At 35.6% G+C, this 27,217-nt stretch overlaps 1 protein-coding gene across 34 annotated transcripts in view; it reads right to left on the bottom strand.

The window, feature by feature from the left end:
• Map2 (microtubule associated protein 2) overlaps positions 1-27,217 on the bottom strand; it is a 276,655-nt gene that overhangs the window by 61,997 nt on the left and 187,441 nt on the right. For 33 of the 34 annotated variants that reach the window (XM_078017934.1, XM_078017937.1, XM_078017935.1 and 30 more), the window contains one exon: positions 7,628-7,912. In XM_078017934.1, coding sequence (XP_077874060.1) covers positions 7,628-7,889 — 262 coding nt within the window. In that variant the 5' untranslated portion in view covers positions 7,890-7,912. Of the gene's footprint in view, positions 1-2,532; positions 2,646-7,627; positions 7,913-27,217 lie in introns of those variants that run through there. The other variant, XM_040294841.2, reaches the window with a different exon arrangement.

The raw sequence follows: 27,217 nt of genomic DNA, 5'->3' as shown, positions 1-27,217 counted from the left end.
AAAAACAAGCAATGAGTAATCCCAGGCAAATGTTCACTATAATCAATGCTTTTAGCAAGATCTAAACATGGTACTCAGGGACGTTCAAGAAAAAAGAGACTCATTTCTGATGATCAGATCAGTAGGTGCTCTGCCCCTTTGATGGCGGACTTCTAAGAACCTCTTCTGTAGGATTGTCCCTTCCAACATGTTTTTCTATTGCTTGCTGCACAATGGTGCATGTGAATGGAACCACCCAAAATTTTCTGGGTAAAATTTAATTGTGTCATAGAAGGGAAGATTTCAGTACAATCAGAGGTCTGAACATTCATGCTGGAGATGTGTATGTAGGAATCAGGGTTGCTTATGTGCCTGTGCAGCCTTGACCTGTTTCCAAATAGAACATGTAGACAGAAAAACCAGTCTATTTTTCAGGTTGCTGAAGCTGAATCATCTCTAACAAAGAAGGTTTTTCTCTGGGTCTAGATTTTTCCCTTCTTATCTACCTTTGTCCAATGCCTTCCTAAGTTTTCAGTATCCTGAAGTTGACTGTAAATTCAGACATTTCCATGTTCTAAATAATTGCTTAGCACTCGCACATTCCTTACAGGTTGCAGGACAGCCGGGGATGTCTACTTTCCCCTCTCTTTGCTCATCAGCTGGGCTGGGTTTGCACTATATTTTTTGAGTGCTGCTGAATGATGACTCATCTGTGAGACTCTCTGCCCGGTGAGCCAGCAGCACACGGTTCAGTATCTTTTCCCCTCCAGGACTCATGATGCCAGGTCAGACAATGCTACCAGGTTTGCAAGGCAGCACCAGTTGTTCTGTTAATCTGCTCCTGATATGCACTTCCAGACTCCCCTGACAGTCAAAGCACGTGCTTTAGGTAATGTGCTGAGGAGCAGTGAAGTGTGAAGGAATGAGAGAGAAAAAGGCCTGACGCATTGAAGCAGAGCCAATGTCTCTCAGTAGCTCCTGGAGGAAAAAGAGGAGTGATAACTACTCTGCACTCCCCGTCGGCTTCATAACCTCCTGACCGCAATAAGATCAAACCCAAAGCAGGGCCTCAAGGTGGCATTTGGCATACAGTGGGAATATTTTTCTCAGATAAAAACTGGCAGTATAATCAAAGCTGTACACATGTCTGTATACATACAAATATAACAAAACAGCATATATTTGCATATTTATATATACAAATATGGACACTTTAATCACACTTTTCAAAAACATACTATTGTTTGATGATGAACGTATTCTTCAGATATCTGAGCAATTTATTTGCTCAAAACTATAATCAAAATTTTCCCTGTTTTTTTCTCTTTTGAAGGAGAGAATACTCATAAATATTATAACAAGAGACAAATAAAATGTGTGTGTAATCTTGACCAAACAAATGCTTAGGCAATCTAGAAATTAATCCCATAAGACTCACTTCCAGTACTGATTATTTTCATCTTGTTCACTAAAAGCTAAAAAGATGTCACAAACGGAAGATTTTCCTTTACATAGAGATTTTTTTAAACCTCCCCAAACTGGAAAACATTTAAAAAAATATGGCAAAAGATAATAGCTAATAGAAGAGGAGAAAAGTTGTATGATCTTGGAAAACACAGGATTAGGGGAAGGGTCAAATTAAAAAAAATATATAATGATGATTAAATTAAGTTTACACTTTAAAACAACCCACACAGAATAATTTGTACAAACACACCTGAATTGTTCTTAGCACAAATCTGTTGCATTGGTAAGAATCAAATTCAACAAAATAATTTTTTGAAGTGTCGGTGGGCCTAAGAGTTTGATAAAAATACTTAGTTTAGTCTGGTGATGTGATTGTTATTTAGCACAAAGCAAGACAAGAGACGAGACTGATTTCCGTAGTGCATGGAAGGCGTTTTCTTTAAGAACATACATGGGGGTAAATGTATATACAAATTAACCTTAGTTTTAAAACATCATATTGTAGAGTGTTCAGAGCCTTGCTCTTCACAACTTGAAGAGTTTGTAGGCAATTAAATTTTCCAAGGAATAAAATCATACGTCAATTTGTTGAGTCATTGGTTTTAATTGAAACAAGACTTGAGAAACCACGTTTTTCTCAGATTTTGATTCAATATCACTGGCTTAGAACAATGTCATCCTACTATGCCTTTGACTGAAGAGCACAAATTGATTTTAGGGGATGAACTACCACATATTAAACAACAACAACAAAAAAAACCCTTCATTTGTAAAACATCAAAAGTTGTATCTGACAACACCTGCTGTACTCAAGCTCATTCCTTATCAAGAGCAACAGACACAGTTCTTCATGATAATAACCATGTAAGTTAGCACTGAATTAGGCTCAGATGCTTCTACTCATCAACATGACAAGCCACATATTTTGATAGGAGCTAATACCCAAACCTGCTTCATTCATCTGGTAGAGAAACCACACAGGCTAAAGCAAAGATGATAAATGCAAACCTCATGAAACTGCCTTTAAAAACAAACAAACAAAACAATCCTTGCCTTTCTCACTCTTTCTAGCCCCCAATGCCTAACCTTCAGAAGGAAAACACTGAAAAGATGCCCATTTTCTGTCCTCATCTGTCGGTGTTGCCAGGCCCAGATGCTTCGCAGTGAGGCCGTGTAGTTTTCTGCAGATCCACCCTTGAATGCTAAATAACTCGGCTCTGCACACTCCTCTCACTGCGGAGCTCAGGGAAATGGCAGCCAGAGCAAGGAGTGGTTGGCATGGCAACAAGGAGAAGAAAACCTGCAACCTCTTGTATTGTGAGGCTAGCCTGCTTATTTGCCTCTGGGGGTGGTGTGGATGGCTTTAGTCATTTTGCAGGAGAAATGGCTTTGTACTATTTTGCTCTGCATAAATCGATGAGAGATTAGAAACAAACAATAGGTCATATTTTAAGTAGGATGCTGACTTTTATTGGGAAATCTCAAGTCTAGCAATGGAGGCAGGAGAGAAGAAGAGTAAGAAAAGGCAGTATGAATTTTCTAAGACTGAAAAAGGGGAATGGAGAGAAGCTTAAAACATACTTTACCCTTTGTATGTGAGAGGTACCAAACTTTTCCTCAATCATGCTTTCTGTTTTCTACCGATAACATCAGCAACAATAAACATATAATATCTATCTCTTTATCGCTATGCTGCTTCAGTCATGTGGGCTTTAACATGCAGGACCAGGCTATAGAAACCCAGGTCCTTTAGAAGTTCTGAGGAGGTGACAGCTTTCAGCTCTTGGACAGGAAGTATCTAAAGAGTCTGCCCCAAATGTTGGGAAAACAAAGGGCTCTTGGAGAATCCTGGAGTGTAAACTGAATAAATGCCTTTCAAACTTTTCATTGACTCGAAGATACCCGGGGCACCAGCTTTTGATGGTCAAAAAGCCACTTTACCTGGTGACTAGTATTTCTTACTAGTAGTGTTCAAAACCTTGTAACCGAGGACAGTCAAAATCACCAAAGCCTGATTTTAATACCTCAGTGTTTCAGCATCTAGACACATCTTAGAACTGCTTCCTTTCTTTCTTCACTCAGGCTAAAAACTGGGAATAAAGTTGTGATTTTATGTGATGCTTACAGGTGCATAAATGCTGCAATAGAAGAACTGTCCTCTTTGTCTTTAACAGATAACTGCTGCAAAGGGCTGTGCTATTCCAAATCTGCAAGTGGGGTCATGGAAAGAGCATGGTCTGTCTGCCAGCCAAGAGGTATTGATTCTTGTGTTTATCATGTGACTTTGGATGGATGACTAAATCTGTAAAGGGGATGACTGTAAAAAGTCATCTTCCTGGTCCCTTCCTCTTTTCTGTCATTTTTTTCTACAACTATATGATAGAGAATGAACAGATTCCATTAGTATTTTCTAATAAAGGACAAATCCTGACATTTACAAAATTAATTGTGGGAGTTAAGTGAAGAAAAAAAACAAAGCAAAAACACTCTCATCCAAAAGAGTCTTGAAAGCTTTCAAAGTCAGCAGCACATTAATAGAATTAAGAAAAAATGATAAACCATAGAAAAAGCCCCTCACCGCTTCTTAGGGATAGGAGAGTTCAGAAGAAAGAAGAGGCACTGGATTTCTGAGTACTGGTGGTCACAATGCAGTTCCCCTTACTGTGTAACCCTGGGAAAGTTATGTAATCATTCTGTGCATTAAAAGGAAGATCCTAATGATAGGAACAAAACTCTGTGGATGTTCAGGTCCCTTATAGAAAATAGCATAATATTTGTATATAACCTACATACATCTTCCCAAACACTTTAATTAAGTTCTAGATTGCATATAATACCTATAACAATGTAAATACTATGTAAATAGTCTATTACTTTGGAAATATTAATAGTAAAAAAGTCTAAGAGCTGGATGTGGTGGTACATGCTTATAATCCCACTGACTCAGGACAGAGGCAGGAGGATCATAAGTTCAAAGCCAGCCTTAGAAACTTAGCAAGCCAGCCTAAGCAACTTAGTTCTCTAAATAAAATATAAAAAAAAGCTAGGGATGTGGCTCATTGGTTAAGTGCCCTGAGTTCAATCCCAAGAACAACAACAACAACAACAACAAAAAACCCACACACACACATAAAAAACAAACAAACAAAAAATATACATGTTTGGTACAGATGCAAGCTTTTAAAACTATTTTTGGTGCACAGTTGGTTTTATCTGTGTATGTGGAACCCACTGAGACAGAGGGCGACTGTATTTCCACAATAGTTCTTTAAGCAAGTCTTGAAGGATGAATAGAGAATTAGAAAATCTTTTCCATTCTATAGTTGAAAAGTGAGCAGCAGTAAAATGATGGTGTTTTACAGAGAAAGGTAAGAAATACAGAACTAAAAAAAAAAAAAGAAATACAGAACTGCTTTGTTTGCAAACTCTGGTGTTGGCTACAAGAAGAGGCTATATTCAAAAGATCTTATAAATAGATACAGGACAGATAGGACCTGATATTGTAGACAATGAGAACTCAATGGAGTGAGACCAGCCACATTGCCAAGTCATGTGCACAAAGATTACAGAAATTAATTGTTGTTTCATGTCCTTAAAATGTCATTTGAAAGGTTACTTTTTTATTTTCCACTTTCTAAAATGATTTTCCAGTCAAAATTTTACAGGTTTTATTCATCAGTTCTTCTGCCCTTTTATAAGCAACACTATGTTATTTCATTGTGAATTCTCACATGAGTTTGGGCCCTGCTTCTGGGTAAGAAACTTAAAAGATGAGGTATCTAATTGTCTCTCCAAGTTGGAACTCTGTAGGGACCAACTGCATTCTTCTTGCTTTCTTTAATAAAGTGGAAAAGAGAGGAAGGGATTATTTCAAGCCATTACTCTTATTATTCACGCTTTGGAAACCAATTTAAAATGATGCTTTGTCCTTAATATAACAAGAGCTTTCCTAAGGGGCTAGGTTCTGCATAGTTTCACATTTATTTCTTCATGCTTCTGTGACATGGCTTTTATAAAGCACACTGTAGAGCTGGGCTTGCGGTTTAGTGGTACAGCTCTTGCTTAGCATTAAGTAAGGCCATGGGTTCAATACCCAGCACCCCCTAAAACAGAGGACACTTAATGATAGGAAAAAAAAATCTTAATAGATCACTATTTATGGTCCAAAACACAATTCCACTTCTTTTTCTATGGACTAGCTGTATGGAAGGAGACAGTATCTATAAAGAAGTAAGTTGAAAAGGAATACAATTTAAAATTCTGTTTTCTAACATTCTCTGGTTCCCAAAGAAATCCTGAACTCAGTGCAAAAGATAAAAAATGAATGGACTGTCAGTTGTATCTTTAAAAATAATATGGCCCATAAATGATTTTCTCAATGGGAAAGGTGAATGAGGGAGAATAGGGTAAGATCCTTTGTTGAAGTAGGTTCACCCTCATGAAGGAAGGCAAGGAAAAATGACCTGATGTTTGCAACTCATGGATCATGCAATCCTGTGCAGTGAAATGAATAAAAAGAAACAACTGGAGAAAAGATTTACTTCTAAAAATGAAGAGAGAACTAAAGCAAAGAAGGAAAGTAAAGATTTTTATACTCAACCAGTAATGACCCAGAAACCATGACATAGAGCTAAGGACCTGAGTCACTGGGAAGTGCCCCCTGTTAGTAGTGTCTTGAGGATTGTCCTTTTCAGAGAAAAACATGCAGTACACTGAGAGACTGTATGTGAACAAGAAAAGAACGGGTTGGTTTATAATTGCTGGGTTCTCTGTAAAATTATCACCTCAAAGTCTCCGTCCTCAAGGGATAGCATTTTTTAAAGCCCATATTTGAGATTTAACATCATTTCCTTTTAGTGGATGATTTTTATTACATGATCCATGAAATAGTTATCTATAAAACATCAATGATAAAAATTGTTATTTTATTAAACTAGAGTTTGGAGAAAAATTTAATTGCACATTAACTTATCACTAGAATGTTCTTTGTAGGTCTGAGGAAACAAAATCATGTATTTTCCTTTTCCTATAGCTTTACACAATACATATTTTCTGGATTCAACAGTTGGCCTGTTATTTTTAGAGGGAAATTAGCTTAAAATCATACCAAAGTTTGGGTTGAAAACATGTATGTAATTTCTCCTCTATTATTGGAAATGCCTACTATGGTTCCCTATTAAAATTTAAATATGCCTATATTTATACATATATACAGGTCTATGAACATATATGTATATATGGGTGAGTGCTGTGGTACTTGGAGTCAAACTCCAGGACTTGTGCATGCTAAGTACACACTGTACCACTGAGCTACCCCACTCCCTTAAGTAAATTTTTTGAAGAGAATGTGCAGTCACTCTGTGTTGTAAATTAGTTGCTGGAGTACAGAAAACAAATCTTGATATAAGAAAGGGATGATTTTGAAGGAGAGCCTTTCCTACTACTTGAAGTACACTTACTCTTTTGCAGGGTAGGTTGCTGTCTGCAAGTTACTGAATTCAAATACATTGAATTCTGAATTATAGAACAAAGGAAAATTATGATGAAGAACACTTTAGTGTGGGCAAATGTTCCTCTACACCACTGGTGGCAATGCCACTAATGATAATACCATCAATGCTAGAGTGATTTCTGGCAGGAATCATACTTAGAAAAGATGTGTTTCTGAGTAGATTATATTAATGTTCTCTCTGAAGCATCTGAACATTACTTTTTAAAAAATCTGAGAAAGTATGAATGATTCCTATATCTGTACATGTATGTTTTCTTTCCTTTCTTTTCTTTTTGCTTTCTCTTTTGAAGGCTTAGATTTTACATTTCTTCTGTCCCCCCAAATCCACTGAATTTAGATCCAAAGTTATTTGAGGGAATCAAAAAGAAACTGAAGTTTCCTTTTAATGAGCTAAAATGATGAGAATTTTTAGCAAAATATGCATACATGGAACCATTTGTATATACAAATTAAAGGGGTAAAAATTAAACAGGTAAAGGAGGCGGAGAATACAACTAGTCTGGGGAAAGTTAGCCTAATTATCATGATTTTTCTCTCCTTTTGGTATCCATTTCTCCTCCTTGGCCAAAATTTCAGCTCTAGTACTAGTGAAAGAAGACCAACATTGCAAATTAATTCACTTTCACACGAAAAGGACTGCAAAGCCCAGAGTAGAGGTCCCTTGCTTACCTGCTGTTTCTCTGTCAGCTGAGGTCAGCTCTCCATTGATCCCATTCTCTTTGGTATCTGAGTAGGTGCCCTGTGACCCATGCTCTCCAAAGGTGCCCTCTTCATCCTCTCTGTATGGGAATCCATTGGCGCTTCGGACAAGTCCTTCCCCTGCCCCGCCTTGGTCCTTCATCTCAGGTGGATGTGGATGTGCAGAAGCCTCTGTGAGCTGAGCCGAGGTCCAGTGCGGCGCCTTGGCTTCATCTTTCCGTTCGTCTGCCATTCTTCAAAGCCCTGTAATTTCTCCTGTAATTGGGAAGAGGAAAAATGGTCATGGCTTTGAGCAAATCTGACCCGACATTAGTTTTATCAAGATAGGGAAAATGTGTAGCAAATTCAGTGGTTTTCTATAGTTGAAAAGACATTTTCGATAACCCTCTTTTAACATCAAGAATTTGCCATTGTACAGACGTTGGGTTTTACAGACCATTGCTGAAATATTTGTTCTTTTAATATAAGATCACCATCATGGCTACAAATGTCAAACCCAACGTTTAACATCTAAGGATACATCTTTAATTAATGCCCATTGACGTGTGGTATTGAATACTGACAGCATGGTAGAATCAAGAAATCCTTCTGCATAGGGAAAAAGACAGTGGTCAACATTGCAGTTTCAAATGCATTAAACTCAAGCTAGAGATGTATATCCTTTTCTGAATACAGTGAACTGAAAGATAGTTTTGACTTAATTGTCAACGAACTTTCCTTAACCCTATCTATAAAGAGGAAATGACATTTTTTATTAACATAAATCTTGCAGAGAGAATGGATTAAAATAGAGCATTAGACCCATGTCCTTATCCGATGGCATTATTTGGAAGCTAAGTCAAATAAGATCTGAAAAAGTGAAATCATTGACACATAATAGGAAACTGTAAATTATAGGGAAAAAAATGAAGCAGCTGTGGAAGGGGTGTTCTATAAATGCTAAGTGAATGGCAGATATTGCACGACCTTCTTTTTATGCTGATGCTACTAAGTTTAGAGATGTAACTGATGAGAGGTGATTCAACACTCAGTTTGGAAAGCTGTTGTCAGTGATGTAGCCTCATTGATGGCTTATTGTACTCATAAGAGTGACAACATAGGCAACGACTATCTCTGATGGAAATTAAGAACACTTTATGTTTTTCAAAACAGTAACCAAAGCAAAGACCTCCAAACAGGTAAACAAAAATGGCATTAAGACAAGCTATTTCTCACTATCAAGCTTCACAAATAAATTAAAGGCACCACAAATAAATTAAGCTTGTACGAAGGGAGGCCTCTCTACCAGGTTTCTAAGAAGCACCTGTTTCTTGGTGAGTCCTTAGCTTGCTCTGCTTTCTATTCATAGCAGGAAGAGCTAGATGAGTTCATTCATCAAAAAAAACTTAATTACAACAACAAACCTCTCCCCAAATTATTTCCCAAATGCATCCTATTTATATTCCCTAAGAACATATGTTAATAAGACGTAAAAGTTAGTTCTTAAGACATCAGTTGAAGGGCTTGTGAACAAATCAGGGAGAATCCCTTCATCACCAACAGTGTGCCAAGAACAGTACCCACAGGAGAGTTGTGTTTTCTGTAAAATGAGGGTATCAAAGCCTAGTTGACTTGTTACAAAGTTAAAACAGAATAAAATAGGGTTCAACACAATCCCTGTTCTGATCTTGATGAGTAAATAATAGTTATGGCATTTGTCATTATTTTCCTGATTGTAGTACAGCCATCCTTTGTACTACCAGTCAGTGCCTATAAAACATTTTAAGTAGATTTTCTGGGATTGTTGACGTAGTAGCTGGAAAATTTGTTCAAGTACAACAAAGAGAGATACTTGTAAATCTGTCTCCAGATATTGCATAGGACTGAAAGAACATCCCTAGACAGGCATAGCAAATGTCCCAGAAATGAAGCCTGATGAGAAGAATGTATCTTCAGAATTATCCTCACCATATACACAGGTGGAAAAGTAGGTTCATCTTTTGTAAAGGCAATTCTGCAGTATCCTACACTCTACTCTGCCATTGTCTTCAAATGAAATATCAAAATATTTATTTTGAGAGCCTAAAGGTGGTGTTTTTTGACTCACTACGGTATCTTCATATGTCTAAGAGATGGACATAAATTGTGACTTCTGGATTACAATATTTTATTGATGGACTTAACTCCCTCAGCATCCTAATCTATATGCATCAATTTCTTTAACTTTCCTTCATCAGAATTAAAGTTTCCATATTCTTATGTAGTATAATGTATTTTATGTGTGAAATGAATATTGTAAATAGAACCCACTGCATACAATGTCTCCAGTTTTGAACACCTTGCACTAGAATGGTAAATTTACTATAATTAATGAGCCAACATCAATACCTTATTATTAACAAATCTGTAGTTTATTTAGACACCCTTATTTTTAGCTAGCATCATTTTTGTTTTCAGGATCCCACCTAGAACACTACATTTAGCTTTCACGTCTCCTTAGATTCTTTATGACCTTGATCTTCCCAGGTTTGGGAAGTACTGGAAAAATAAATCATAGGATATTTTTCTACTGAAATTTAACCTTTTTTTTCATGATTAGTTTTGGGTTATGTGTTTGGGGGAGGAAGACCACACAGTAACATGATCAGATAAGCTTGGGAGATGCTGAGCTACACATATAAGCGTTCGGAGAACCTTCTGAGAGCTTTGGATGTGCTGATGGATATTCATTCTCAGTGATGCACAAAGCCTCCCAAACCAGTTTGCAGAACCATTTCATGACCCCACATTTGTGAACATCTCTAAAAGGATGGATCTGTAAAGATTCAGGATTGTTCTTTAACCCATGTTCAAATCTGAGCATTCTAGTCACTAGATATTCAAAGTAAATAAAAACAACAAGAGCACTTGCAAATCTCTGCTAAATTTGTCTGTGTTCCCTATTCCCCAGGGTTCTTTGGAACAGATTTCTCAGTGATCAAAATCTCATCTTGCACCCAATTAGCCAATGCCTAATAGGAGTGAGTGAGTACTATTAGGTCATCATCCACTTACACAGTTGGGATCATTTATTTTCAAGAGACTAAGCATTTATAAAGTGAATTCCTAGGAGTTTAATGCATTAGAGCTTTGAATTTTTTAACCCTAATTAATCAATAAACAAAAACTAATTTTGGAAGAAGAAAGAAATGGCTATTCACATTGATGTCACTTACTACTAATGACAAATAAATGAAATTTGTTGCCTAAAAAGCATCATCTGAGTCTCCAATAAGTCTAATTAAATGATATTCCCTAAATGTACCAGATATCACTTTCTAGTTTGTTAATCTTTTGAAATGTACATAGTCTAGCCATCTATTAAATCAATATCATTTTAGAAGATTTCTTGCTAGAGTTTGCATTGCTTCAATCATCACTATTATTTGTTGTTAAACAATTCTGTTCATATTTCATAGTTCTTTAAGCACAGACTTAACTCTTTATCAAAAGTTAAACTTTCAGTTCTTAAAACTCCAGTTTCCCCCCTCAATAAGCCTCAGATCTAGTTCTGTTCTTGGCCAAAGCAAGCATGCTTTTATCCCAACCTATGGACCACTGGACACTACTGCACTCTGATTCATCTCACTAATGGAAAATATGATTCTTTCATGTTTGTTGATCTGTTGTTATTATTTGATTTCAGTGACCCGAGCCACACTATGAAGCTCTGCATTGGTTAGACTTCCAACCTATTAAATATTGAACCTATATCATCTTATATCAGCATAATAAAATTGCTATAACCAGACTCTGTACAGATTAAATTATAAGTTGAATGGTGTATGAATTAGTTCCCAGTTTATTTAATATATGTCAAGTTCTTCCATTTTGTTTTTAGGTATATTGATTTCACTTAATACTAATGACAAATAAATGAAATTTGTTGCCTAAAAAGCATCATCTGAGTATAAGAGGATGGATCTGTAAAGATTCAGGATTGTTCTTTAACCCATGTTCAACTCTAAGCATTCTAGTCACTAGATATTCAAAGTAAATAAAAACAACAAGAACAGATTTCTCAGTGATCAAAAATCTCGTCTTGCACCTAATTAGCCCATGCCTAATAGGAGTGAATGAGTACTATTAGGTCATCATCCACTTACACATTATCGAACATACATGTTTGATAACGCAGAGTAAAGCAAATGCTTTTCTCTAACACTGATAGAAGGTTTAGTATCATGAGTTATGAGTCTTAGTAGTCACTCTCTTAGTTAATTCTAGGTATAATTTAATAGAAGCTATAGAAGAGAAAGCAAATAAAAGAACTGAAGCACAACAAAAGAACAGATTAAAAAAGGAAAAAATATCATCTCAATATAAAACACGGGTACCATGGCAAAACTCAATTCATGCTTTAGAACAAATATCCCAGTTTTCAACTTACTTAGAAAAAATTTTTATATAGCATGCTAATTAAAACATGCTTAGAGACCCATTCTGTTGCTTGTGGGCAGGTCTGTCCACCATTGCTGCTATTACCAGATTTTTAGAGATTTGAAATTTTTGAGATTTGAAATGGATCTGCTTTTTAAAATTTTTCATACCTAATATTATTTGCTCTGTGTTTCAAAACTCCAGGGTTTTGTTTGAGTATATTTCCAGATACAAATGAATTCATACTTTGTGTGTGTGAGAGAAAAATTTGGATTTGCCTGTAGGCAGCCCAAATGTCTGCCACCACTGTTTAAAACTCTTTTTTATGATTGTCCCTTGAATTAAGGATCTACATAGCAAATTAATTTATACTGAAATTTAGAAATAAAATGTTTGATCATATATATATTGCTATTTCTGATAATTCTTAGATAATCAGGGAATAAATCTGTTTCACAATTTCCCTGAATTATCAGAAAGTTTAAATATTTAACTAAAGTAATTACCTCATTCTACATCTTTGGCACTTATTTCATTCTAAATCTTTGGTACCGTGTTATATTCTTTATTATAATTTAATTATAAAACATATCAAATCTTTCCGGAAGCCAGAATGTACGCCACAAATAAATAATGACTACACACTATCTTTCAACATTTTACTTAGGGCGTTTTTAAAGAAAATTAGGTATTATTTAGTACACTGTAGCCCTTATGTTATTCACGTATAGAAAGTGAAGAAAATACAAAATGGATATCAATATTTCCTACACAAATTGTTTTATAAACTTTAATATGTCAGACCTTTCAGATAGCTTATATATTAACAAACTGTAGCAAAAAATCTGATACATTGTAATAAACAACATTACTTGGTTTGAAATAATACTTTAATTACCAATTCAAGAAAATGTTGCTAATAAGACAATGATAGCTTTAAAGTGACAAATAACTTACATTGGAAATGGTCAGATAACTCAGATTTTCTGGATTCCAATAAGGGTTATAAAACTGGGGGTGTATTAAAGCATAAAGCACTTATAAGCTATTTTTTTTAAAGTACTTTCATCTATCATTGGATTATCTGGATATTATTGAACATGAAAAAAGTAGTTTGATATGCCCTACTAGTTCCTGCATTTTCTGTACTTAAGAGCAAATAGCCAATAGATATATCTGTTTTAACTGTACCAAAGATTGTTCCTGAGTACATATGCCCTCAGGGCTTGTAGACAAGAAAATAAGGTACATCTGTCTCACATTCCCTCCACTCTTTGCAAAGGATAAGGAAAAAACAGATGCTCAGAAAAAAAAGCTCTGCCATCTTTCTGAGTTATTGATAAGTTTATTTCTCTAAACAAATCCAGGACTAAGGATCTAAATCTGAAATACATTGTATTAAGAAAGAAGCCATTTCCCAATTTTTCTACCTACCTAAAAATAAATCAGAATTTTTCATATTTTTCCTTCAAAGTCTGAAAAGTGTTATTCAAAAGTTAGATGTGTACAACCAAAATATGATGGTGATATACAAAATCACCAAAGCATTATTTAGTTGTCGTAAATTGGATTTCAAATATTTGTTGAATATTAAATGAATGTTAAATGTTGAATGTTAAATGTTGAATGTTAATCACCAACTCTCTACCTCAAGGTAAATATAGAGAGGAAGGTTCTACCAGCTGTGGATGTTTAATCAACATGAGCTCAATAGGCAGGAGGAGAATGATTTTGAACTTAATTTTCATAGATATAGAATTTGGCAGAAGAAATAGAACTCAAGTTCCAGCTCCATTGAGAGTACATGAAAAATAACACCAAGTAAAACAAATGACTAGACCTAAATAAGAGCTAGTAGAATAAAAGAAAATATATGATATATAAATATATTTAAGATAAATTATTGCAACACATTCAAAAAAGTTGCAAAGATATGAAACTGAAAAGCTCTTTGGTGGTCATCCCTTCCAATGTGTCTTGAAGTGTTTCCAACCAATGCCTTCCAATAGGGATAAAATAAACTAGAAATTTTTAGGTGTGGGACTTGCAAATCAGCATTTTAACAGGTGACTCTGATACACCAAAGTTTGAAAGGCTGGTGGTGCTCAGCTAAGCCTACTGCCTAGGAATTCTGAAAAGAACAGGAGGTGACAGCAATATACAAACAAAACACCACTGGTAGAGTGATTGAAATAAAGATGAAGGTGACCAAGTTGATAGGTCACATGACATTCTCACAAGTGACCTTTCACTTCCTGTGACCAGGATATTTTTGGTAAATGGATGGAGTCCCATTAGGAGACAAACTGCTGTTATTCTACCTTGAAGGGACCAAGGTATTCTCTGTTGTATCAACTCCTACTTGAATGAGGCAGAAATATCTGAAGAGTCTTTAAAATGACCCACCGTCTGTAGTAGAAACAAAAACAACCCCCCCAAAAAAACTACTTCATGTTGTGAAAACATCTAGTCCTTAGCCAGTTTATCAACATCTCAAAGTTGCCTTTTTTTAAAAAAAATAATTTTAGTTGTTGATGGACCTTCATTAATTAATTAATTTTTACATGGTGCTGAGAATTGAACCCAGTGCTTCACACATACTATGCAAGTGCTCCACCACTGAGCTACAACCCCAGCCCTCAAAGTTGCCTTTTAATGCTTATTTTAGATTACTCCTTGGCATTCATTGATGGCTGAGGAGAGAAGTATACTTGCTTAATTTTCTTTCCTCTCAGATCATTATAGAGACGGATTTGGGGCAGTAGGCAGAGTGTGAATATGTGGTAAATACTTCTGAACTCACAGTACTCAAGCTCTCAGAAAAGTAACTGAATGACTTAATATCTAGGTACTTCAGATATGTGTGCTAAACTTTACAATATTAGAAAGATCACAAAACACAGAAGTAGTCACTGATTAGAGTTGTTATTGGTAGCATTAAATACTGTCAACAATGATGAAAGAAAACACTGAAGGCTTGGAAAGTCTAAAGAAAAATTTCATGGTATGCCAGATAGGCAGATCTCCATTTTTATAATGCACTTGGCACAGATAGTTCTAGAATGTTTTCTTTGTTCTGCCCTATCATCATGTAATGTGGCAGATCAACAGAAACACTGGGCTTATAATTTTATGTTGCTACATATCCAAAGAGGAATAAAAGTCTAAAACAACCAATTAAACAATATAGTCAAGTACATGAATATTGTCTCTCTTTTCCATGTAGGTTCAATAATGTCTTATACTATTACTATCCATATCAGTGCCACAGAAACTCGATTTAGTCCCTAAAAGTATCAGAATTTCATGTAGAATCCATATGTTTGCTGATAAATGCTGAGGAGTTCTAAGATTAAATATTTGTTGATAAACTGCCTACAATCTTGTTTTCCTACACTTTATCTTCTATGCCATCCTGAGGGAAAGGTGAATGATAGCACTTGAAAAAAACTAAGCTGAACACCAGATATCTGTTTCATGCTTTTTTTCCACTAGGTTGATTGTAAAATATCTAAGATTTATAATAATATGACTCCTTCTGCATCACACACCAAGGCTAATTAACAAGTAATAAAGGCAGTTGGTGGGTCCATCCTATGTTATTTCAGATGGACGACGACATGGAATATGAAACAAGCAGGTGTTAGGTTATTGTTAAGACTGGATTAATAGAAGTAAAACATAACTTCAGGCAACTTGGAAGTGCTTAATTAATGCTACCAATTATTATTATATTATGGTTTTTATTGAAAATTTTCAGCAATAAGATCTAATACATGGTTTGCCCCATACTGAAAAGCTAAGACCAGAGACATAATCTGAGAACGACCTTAGAATTTGCCACAGAGATTGGCAAGGAGAAGTCAAAGACACCAGTATCTATTCTATTGGTATATCTTTTACCAATCTTTGAGAACAGGGACTGGGTTAGGACCTAAAAAGAGAATCCAGGTAGCAGCACTGACTTCATTGGTAACAACCTACCGCATTAGACTGTATAAGAATTTTTTAGGTGACTGTGCTATTCAACCTATAATTCATAGCTGTATATTATTCTAAAGTTCTTTTTGACAAAATATAAAAAGACAAATAAAAATATTCATCTCAGAAATAAATCATATTTAAATGCACTACAGCTTCACCTCTAACATGTTCAGATTAAAATGATACAAATATAGTAAGTACAGGCAGACTTACAACATGCTCAGTCATAGCATTTTTTTTCTTTTCATTTCTTTGAAATTTTGCATGGTATCCAAGTTTAGAATCCTCTGGGAGAATGGGTGGCCAGATTATATGGAACTCACCACCACCCTTCCCAGGACAGATATTTTAGCCCCATACCCTCTTTTTCCACCTACAGCTCGTTAATGTGCCACAGCCCCAATGTTGGCCAGGCCTTCAGAGCTTGTAACCCCAGAGAATTATAAAGAAGACCATTCCCTAGCCAGTTCCATATTCCCTGCTAGCTTTCCCGTGTGCCAAACTCCAAATAACTGCAGCCACAAATCACTTCTGCCAGTCACCTGGCCAACTCCAAAACAGAAAGTATTGGGGGCATTACCCCTAGACTTTGATCTTTTTTTTTTTGCCTTTCCCCCCTCTTTATGGTTGTTATTTTTAATCTTTTTTCCCTTTCCCTCCTTTTCATTTTTCTCCTGCTTGCTTTATCCTGTTTTTAAATTTTCCTTTGGTTATCTTGTTTTAGACTCTACCTATTGTCTTACACTTTGTTTTTTTTTTCTTCCTTCTTCTTTGTTTTTGATTTCTACTTTTTAACTATTCTTGTTACTTTCTTTTGTTTACCTCCTAATTTTATTCTGTGTTTTATTTTCCTACCCTTTCTTTCCTGTTGTTGTTGCTCACTGCTGCTGTGATTTGGTTGTTCTCATATATTTCTTTTTTTTTCAGTACTGCAGATTGAGCCCAGAACTTCACTCCACTAAGATGTATCCTCAGCTCAGCTGAGAGAAACTGCACTAAACTCCAGCCACAAGTTTGTCCCACCTTAATGTTGGTGGATATTTTAACTGAAAGTCATAAGTGAGACGTAAGCCTCCCACCCCCCAATGCCATATCCACGAGGAGGCACAGCTAGGGCAGTTTGATGTTTTACTCCTAGACAGTCACATCCATAACAGCAAAAGGCAATAACACAACAGTGGTAAATACTATATCTACAAAGGTCCTCAGCATTGGTTGGTCCCACACCTCACCTTGTTGGATATGAGTGCCACAGAAGGGAACTCTGATCTTGGCTCCCACTTTACATGTGAAGAAACACTAGGAGTCTCTCAAGTGTCTAAATAGAAGATAAAAGCTTTCAGACTTTCCCCATGATGGGAACAGCTATTAGTAGAATCACTTTCAAGTAATAGAACCAATATCAACAGTGCCCATAGATAGGGACTTCCACTCCCACAGTGGGAGTTACCACAGAGGGTACACTTCACATACTTTGCTGGCTATACCCCACAAACCTAAATTACCAGAGGGACTCTACTCTTGTGAGACCTAAAGAGGAAGTGGATCCCCTCAAGGTCTAATACACTATGTATTGTGTCAAAATCTACCAGTCACAGCCAAACTACAGGGAGATAACACAATGAAGTCCAACTGGAATTAACACTACACAACATACAACACTACAAGGCATATCATCAAGAGAAGACTGCTTATTAAGAAAGTTTTTGCTTAAAACTGGAAAAGATATCCACCTCAACATATGTATAAACCTCAGTGTAGAAATACAAGAAACATGAGAAAACAAGGTAATAAGACTTATCCCCAAATTTGTAATTCTGTAGTGGCCCATTCCAAAGATAGCAAAATGAATGAAATGGTAGATAAAGAACTCAAAAGAATGATTTTTTCAAGGCTTAATGACTTTTAAGAGAATACAGAAAAAAATATTGAATTAAGAAGGACAAGAAGGAAATGAATGAGAAATTCAATAAAGAAAGATTTTAAAAAATTATCAAACCAAATTCTTGGAAATGAGAAGCTAAGAAATCAAAAACAAACAACCAACCAAACCAAGTCTCACTGACAAAAAAAGATCAAACAGATGAATATCAGAACCTGAAGACAAGTCTGATGAAATATCACATAGAGCAATAAAGAAAAATAAATAAATTATAAACAATAATTTGTACAAGATCTCTGGGACACACTTGAAAGTCTGAACTTATGCACAATTGATATAGATGAGGGAGAAGGACTATTAAATAAAATAACAGCAGAAAATTTCCCACATTTTGGGAAAGATGTGAACATTTAGGCATTTAGGTACAGGAGGCATTTAGAGCCCCAAAGAGACATAAACAGGAAAGAACTCTCCATGACAGGTTATAGTTTAATTGCCAAAAGTGCAGGATAAAGAAAGAATATACAAGAAAAAAGCATCATGTCACACTTAAACAGATTAACATCAGATTTTTTAGCAGAAACTCTAAAGCCCAAAAGGGTATAGAATGATGTATTTCCAGGGGCTGGGGTTGTGGCTCAGCGGTAGAGTGCTCACCTTGCATGTGCAAGACCTTGGGTTCGATCCTCAGCACCACATAAAAATAAATAAGTAAAATAAAGGTATTGTGTCCAACTACAACTAAAAACTAATATATTTTTAAAAAGAATGATGTATTTCAAGTCCTGGAAGGGAAAACAAAATAATGCCCTCAATAAATGGGAATTTTCTCCCACGATGAGCCTTGTTTGTTCTTTCATATTCTAAGAGAAATATTCTTCTAGAAGAAACTCACCTCATCTGAAAATATAGACATAGACTGAAAGTGAAAGAATAAAAATGATATTCCAGGCAAATAGAATCTGAAAACAAGAAGGATTAGCTTTATCTATAATTGACAAAATACTTTAAAACAACAGACAAGGAAGGTCACAGTTTATTGATCAAGAGAACAATTTATTCATTAAAATAAAATGATTATAAATATATGTACCAGGCTGGGGTTGTGGCTCAGTTTTAGCACGCTTGCTTAGCATGCGTGAGGCGATGGGTTCAATTCTCAGCATCACATACAAATAAATAAAATAAAATTCTGTCAATGACAAAAATAAATAAATAAATAAAAATGTTGGCACACCCAATTTTATAAAAGAAACACTACTACACATAATAGGAGAGATGGGATCCAAAGCATAATAATGGGTAACTTCCATAACACACTCTCACAAGTATCAAGATGCCCCCCCAAATCAACAAAGAAACATCAGAATAAATTATGCTCTAGATCAAATGGATCTGACATTATATATTATTTCATCTAACAACAGCAGACATTTTGATAAATGCATAAAAATTCAACATCCTTTCATGATGAAAGCCCCTAATAAATTAGGTTTAGTAGATCATGCCTCATATAATAAAGGCTCTTATAATAAATAAATATATAAATAAATACACAAGAAATAAAATATCATACAATACAGGCTAATGATGACAAACCCATAGCCACTCTCATGCTATATTGGAGGAAAACTAAAAGCTTTTTCTCTAAGAGCAGGGACAGGTCAAATGTGTCCATTCTGACCATTCATATTTCATAAGTATTAGAAATTTTAGTAGAGCAAATAGGGTAGAGAAATAAAAAGTATAAAATAGGAAAGGAGGAAGTTAAATTATCTCTGTTTTCTTATATTTGCTTATACATAGAAAATCCAAAACACTGTATCAAAAGACTATTGTTAGAACTAATAAACAAATTCATCAAAGTAGTACCATTCAAATTTAACAAACAAAAGTCAATAGCTTTTCTATATACCAATAATCAACTTGCTGAGAAAAGAATTCCATTCACAATAGCCACATAAAAGAAAAAAAATAAGAAAAAAAAACAAATAAAATCATAGGAATAAACCTAACCCAGAAGCTGAGAGACTTTTATAATGAAATTGTTAAAACACTGAAAAAAGAAAAAAAAAAAAAAGAAAAAAGAAGACGGAATGATTTCCCATGTTCATGGATTGGGAAAGTTAATATTTCTAAAATGGCCATATTGCCAAAAGTGAGCTACAGACTCAGTGCAATTCCTGTCAAAATACCCATATCATTTTTCACAGAACTGGAAAAAATAATCCTAAAATTCCAAAGGAGGTAACAAAACATAACGACAAAATAAAAAGAACTACAAAATAAACACACACCAGAATAGTTAAAGCAATCTTGAGCAAAAAGAGCAATGCTGGAGGCATCACAACACCTGATTTCAAAATATGCTCCAAAGCCATAGTAACAAAAACAGCAATGGTATTGGCATAAAAACGGACACAAAGCCAAATGGAATAAAATAGAGGATTCAGAAATAAACCCACGCATCTACAGCCATCTGATTCTTGACAAAGTTGCCAAAAACACACATTTTGGAGAAAAGACAGCCTCTTTAACAAATGGTGCTGGAAAAACTGGATATCCACATGTAAAAGACTGAACTAGATCCCTATTTCTTCCCCTGTACACAAGTCAATTTGAAATGGACCAAAGACTTTAACATAAGAGCAGAAACTTTAGTAGATAAAAACATAGGGGAGACACTTCGAGATATAGGCATAGGCAATAATTTTATGTTAGAGATCCAACAGCTCAGGAAACAAGCAAAAATTGACAAATAGGATTACATAAAATTAAACAACAACAACAACAACAACAACAAAAAATTTCTGCATAGTACAGGAGACAATCATCAGAATGAAAAGAAAACCTACAGAAAGGGAAAAAATCCTTGCCAGATATTCAGCTGACACAGGATTGATATCCAGAATATATGAAAAACTCAAAAAAGTCACCAACAAAACAATTTAATCAATAAATAGGTAAATGAGTTGAACAGACACTTTTCAAAAGAAGTACAAATGGTCAATACATATATGAAAAAATGCTGAGCATCTTTAGCCATCAGGGAAATGCAAATCAAAACTACATTGAGATTCTATCTCACCTGAGTCAGAATGGCTATGATCAAAAAAACAAAAACAAAAACAAAAAAGTACCAAGTGCTGGCAAATACATGGAGAAAAAAGAACCCTTGACCCTGTTGTGGGAATGTTAATTAGTATAGCTACTATGGAAAAGAGTATGAAGGTGTCTCAGAAACTAAAAGTAGTATTACCATATGATTCAGTGATCTCACTCTTAAGGAAATGAAGTTCCATAACCTGAACAAATCAAGTCATCATACAAAATAGATATTAGCACACCAGTCTTTACTGTGACACAATAGCCAAGTAATAGAATCAGCCTAAGAGTCCATTAACACAGGAATGGATAAAGAAAATATAGAGTATTATTTTGTCCATAAAGAATGACATACTGTCATATTTAGGGAAACAAATGGAATTGGAGGACATCATGTTGAATGAAATAAATCAGACACAAAGTGACAAGTATTATATGTTTTTTTCTCATATAGGGGAAACTGTTGCGGGGGAAATGAACTGAAATTAAAAAGAAATGTGTAGGGACTGGGAAGGGGTCTGTGGTAGGGGACAAAAGACTCTTTGTTTTCCTTTAGGAGTTTTATAGTATCAGATTAATGTGTATTCTTTAATAAAATTTGAGCTGATTTTTCCTGATGTATATAAGGGTATAATTTTGTTCCTTTGTATGTGGATATCCAGTTCCTTCAACACCATTCAATGAAGAGACTATCCTTTAACCACTGCATGAAACCTTATCAAAGGTCAGCTGACCATTTATATTGGTTTATTTCTATGTTCTTTATTTTGTTTTATTGATTTATATATCTGGATTTATGTCAATACATATTATTTTAATTAAGGTCCTTATCTAAGACACTTTGGAATTGGGAAAAAATAATAAAATGAAACTTAACCCTTACATTAATAGTCAACCTAATAAGCTTACTTTAACAAGCTACCTTATAATTAATATTTCTGTATTTGTTTCATCTAATTACCAACATTACAATCTATCTGCTTATTGAGAGTAAAGAATATGATCATGTTTCATACTATTTTGACAGGTATTAACCTTATTATTTTGAGTTCTGTTTGTGGACCACTCATACATACATCAAGTTCAGAAAACCTCCTTTTCATTAAAATGTTCTGTTTCAGAGAATATTTTGCTGCTCTTTAATTTAGATAGAATTACTCTTGCTTGATTTTGTTCAGTGTGAGAACTATAAGGATCTTTTGGGTGCCAATTTTTCTTTTTTCATATGTGACAGTGAGTTAGAGATGCACATGAGCCTGCTGGGGACTGCACTCACATGCAGTGACATGGAGGAAAATGCAAGGAAACAGAGATGGTTAAAATAATAGGAAGCCTGAATGACCAGAGATCTGGATCTTTCATTGAGATGCACTGATTTACAAACTAACGAGAATGTATGGTGTTTTCCTTTAAGTTTAAGATCCTTAACAACTCATTTATTATGCTTCCTAATATAGAAATCAATAAACATTTATACCAGGTTTACACCAGAAATTTTGTAAAGCACTAGAATACAATGATGGTTAAGATAAGGACTCTGACCACAAACAGTTCAAACTCTATTGAGGAAGACAAATGTATTTGAGAAATATGTTATAAGATAACACAGTAAATGCAATAATAAGAAGGTGAAATAGGTGGTATATGAATATGAACCTGGGAATCATACCTATGTAACAAGAAAAATGCATAGATGCAAAATACTTAAATTACATGTATTTTTTTAAATATACTAAAAAATGTACTCAACTACTGCAACTATGGGCAGTCCAAAATCTAGTTTAAAAAAAGTTTTGTATATATGGTTGTTGTTGTTGTTAGAGAAAGGTAAAATGTTAGCCATATAAAACTAAAGTATAAGTTATATAAAACAGAGCAAATCCTTTTCTTCCTTCCTTTTTCTTTTTGGATTTGGGGCAGGCTGTGTGCTAAGCTCTGCTGTGCTCACTGCTGACTCTAACTGTGACTCACAGGGATTCTGAGCAGACTTGAAAGCAGCCTTGTTCACTGCATCAGCTGTGGGCCAGAAAGGAAGCAGACAGAATCCTTATCATTTGGAATTCCCTCACAACTCAGGTCTGATCCAATTGGGTCAGCCTTCACATACAGTTTGACTTATCTCTTTGAACAGACATTTCTTTGTATGCCACATGAATTCTAAAAATAAGGTCAATTTTCATGGCTTGTAACTTGTGTTCTGAACAAACTTCTGTAGAGATCCGATGTGACATAAATTCATTAAATCCACCAGTCCTGACACAGATATAATTAGTTTAAACTTATGAGATATTAAAAAATCGAGCTGGCAAAAATATTCAACTAAGTATACAGCATAATTGATTTCTCTACAAAGACAAATATCCCAATCTTACATGTAAAAGCTTCAATGTAGTAGAGATATAGATGTGACAATACTTTATGGTGGGCCTGTAGGCAAAAACAGTTCAATATAAAAACAGACCCATCTTCTGCAAATCAGGCAAATGGCACTTGACCAAGAGCATATAAAAAAGGATTTGGAATATGCATTAGACAGCTTTGTGTCATTTGTGACCAAAATACCTGACAAGAACAATTTAGAGGAGGATAATTTTATCTTGGCTCATGGTTTCAGAGATTTAGTCCATGGAGGGCCAACTCCATTGCTCTAGACTCAAGTGAGCATCAAGGCAAAAATGGAGTTGGCTGACTATGAACTGAACCTCAGAAATGGTGAGAGCTCAAATAAACCTTTCCTCCTCTAAGTTGTTCTTGGTGGATATTTTGGTCACAGTGATGAAAAGCTAACACAATGATATTACTATATTTTTTCAGTTCCACTTGCTTTTAAAACAAAGTCTCCTTTAAAATTCTTAGCTTTCCAATACAAGACTAACACTAATTGTAAGCATATGCCAAAAAGGAATCCGCAAGCAGAAACCAAGAAGGCTTACGTGATGCTTTCCAAGGCACCATAGCCGTCGGTTGTAGAAAAAGGTCTTTTTGACTGTTTTGGCCCTTTGCTCTTCATTCAGGAATTGATTACTACTGAATCTTTCCTAGAGTTCTGCTCACAATGGATTTAAATGACTCAAGCTTTGGCACCCCCTCACTGAAGTATTTGCTTTCATGAATTCTAAATCTCTCTTTCAGAGACTACAACTGTCTCTGAATAAAACTGCCTGCTGGAGTAATTACCGAGCACATGGTACGACTGGAATCCTCAACATTCATTAAAAAATAGTGCAGGTGGGTAGAAAAGAGTAAAAAGAAAAAAAAATCACAAGAAATGATCAGGTTTAAGTAAATCATGGCACTGTGGGAGAAAGATCTGACAGATGCACTCAGAAGGAATCAGTTCCCAAGTTCAGCTGCCGTGTTTCCACTTGTCACTTCCCATTCTTCTCACACAGAAGGAAGCATCGATATGTCTTTCCTCATATAAGTATAGAAAAGGCCAGTTTTCTTAATTTTAAATGCTCTCTGTCACCAGGAGAATGTGATTAAATTGCCAACAACTTTTTCAAAAGGAAAAAGAATTTTTTTTCTTTCTTTCAAGAGAAAAACCAGTGGTCATAAAGTGACTGTGAGGCAGTATTTTCACAAGAACCCTAACACTCTGTGGTCACAGGAGACTGGAACTTGGCAACAAGTTGTTTAGCAGATAGGCTGATTTCGTGGAATATTTAGCTGATAGAAACTCTTTATAGAACACTGATACAATATTCCATTGTATTGTAATGTATTTTATTTTTTTATTCAATACAATACAATCCATTGTATTGTATTTTATTTTTTTATTTATTTATTGTAAAATAAGCAGATGCATAGCTCCCCTCCACGTGAATGGCAATGTTTATCATCATCTAAATATCGACAGAGCAAATGGAAATATGATGTGAAGCTTACACAGGACTACTTGTGAATTCATTAAAACATCAAAATTATTTAAATAATTTTGTAAAAGTACCAAATACTGTGGTGTTTTTGTTTCTCAATATTCTACCTTTATTTCACCATAAAAAGGCACATGTAGTTGGCCTGATGGTGCATACCTGTAATCCCAGTAACTTCGGAGGCTGAGGCATAAGCATCATGAGTTCAAGGCCAGCCTCGGGAATTCAGTGAGGCCCTCAACAACTTAGCCAGACTTTGTCTCAAAATAAAAAATAACAAGGGTTGTGTATGTAGCTAAGTGCTAAAGCAACCCTGGGTTCTATCCCCAGAATCCAAAAAAAAAAAAAAGGCACATCTTTCTTCAGCTCAAAAAGCATTTTTATATTTTTATTTAACTGTCCCAATTCAACTTTTTTGAAAAATATGAATTTTAGGCACTTATCAAAATACAAATATTTATTTTATTCCATAGCAAGTCTTTTTAAATCTATTAATCTATTAATTCCTTTAACAAAACTTACTGAAGAAAACCAAGAACAGGCCTCGGTCATGCTGATAGCTACCATCATTTTGGACACAATAACTGTTTCTATAAGATGTATATTAAAAAATATTTTATTTGTGTACTACTATAAGAATTACTGTGGCGAGCCAGCCATGGGCTGTGTGTGTGAGTTATGCGCATTTGAGCACAGGAAGGGACTGGACTAATGGTGCTGCTCTGACTGGGCTCTGTGACGGATGTGTCCTTTCCTCTCGCTCTGCCTATGATCCCACACAGCACCTGCGATGGGTGTGACTTTCCAAGATGTCAGTCAATCTGCTGACCCCAAGACATCACCAAGCAACCCCCTGAAACCCAATCCCTTGTCTTATTTGGGTGGAACTTTCTCGAATGTCTTTCCCCCAGTAAATAGGAAGGTTTCAGGTGTGCTCTCTCTCTTTTGCCTACCTCTCTGGCTTCCCTTGTAGGAGCTGTGGTCAAGGAGCCAACACTGAACCCCCAAAATGGTATTCCCTGTCTCTGTGTGGTTATTTAGTAGCCAGCCCAATTCACCTGGAGTGACCCTGACTCAGTCACTTGTGGCAGCAAATTAACTTTGACAAAAAGGTATGTCTAATACATTTACTATTTTAACATGTCACTAAAATTATAATTCAAAATTTTATCTCTGTCTTATGACTGCGACCTATTTTTGCCACTGCTTAAACTATTTGATCCAAACAGTCAAAAGTATTATTTTGTAGATAGACTTCCCCATTATAACCAATAGTACTAGCTATTTACCCATTTTCTTTTTTCCTTTTCTTTTTCCTAAACACTTAGGCAAAATACATTTCCTAGCAATTAGATGTGGTCACATGACTGAGTTTGGCCAAACAGTATGTGAATGGAAGCAATGAGGTACACTACACTTCCAGGTTGGGCTCCTATACAATTCCATAGGCCTCTCCTTCATCTCTGCCCTTCCACCAGCAGGATGCAGACAATGATGGAACAAAGTCTCTGATGGAGAAGCTTGGATCCCTGGTGGATTATGAGAAAGACAAACAACCTTCCAACCCAAGCACCCAGCCAGCACCAAACACCCAGAGGCACTGTGGAGCTAGCAGAAAGCAAGGCTATGACACATTTCTAGATCTATTTGTTACAGCAATTAGCTAATCCTAGCTAACATACTTGGTTTGAGGAAAAGTCTAATGAGATTTCTTTTTTTTTTAAAAAATGATGAGACTAATAGAAGTAACAGGATTAAATGAAACACATTAAAGTAACTGTCCCTGATTTATTTCCTGCACAGCATATCCTGACAGCAACTAGAGCAGCCCGTGGGTGTAGGAGTGGGAGAAGTGAACTGGAGGAAAGACCATTTCCTGCCGCTTTTCCTGATGCAACAGTGGTCCACTTTATGCTCTGACTACAACCCTTGCTGCTCTGCCACTGCAACTTCTTTTTAAAAGGAAGGTTTCTATCTTCCTCTTTCTCTCCCCCTCCCTAATCTCAACCTACCCTAATCTGTACCTTCCTAACCTCAGGGGAAATAGGATTACCTTCCTTCCCCACCAGGCAGAGTTATCTGTCTTGGAGCACAGACTCACCAAAGGAACAAGCAATTCAGATTTCAGGGTTGGCACCAGAAGATCTAAGAAACAACTATCTCCCAGATTAACAAGTGAATTTTAACTCCAGATAGACAACACCTGGAATGTAGCCTTGGAATCACCTCTTTAAGAACCCCCTATTCGGGCTAGGGATGTGGCTCAAGCGGTAGCGCGCTCGCCTGGCATGCGTGTGGCACAGGTTGGATCTTCAG

Source organism: Ictidomys tridecemlineatus, chromosome 7 (assembly GCF_052094955.1).
Source record: "Ictidomys tridecemlineatus isolate mIctTri1 chromosome 7, mIctTri1.hap1, whole genome shotgun sequence".
NCBI classification, from domain to species: domain Eukaryota; kingdom Metazoa; phylum Chordata; class Mammalia; order Rodentia; family Sciuridae; genus Ictidomys; species Ictidomys tridecemlineatus.
Note: the sequence above shows the minus strand (reverse complement) of the source record. Positions and strands in the feature narration are given on the sequence as shown.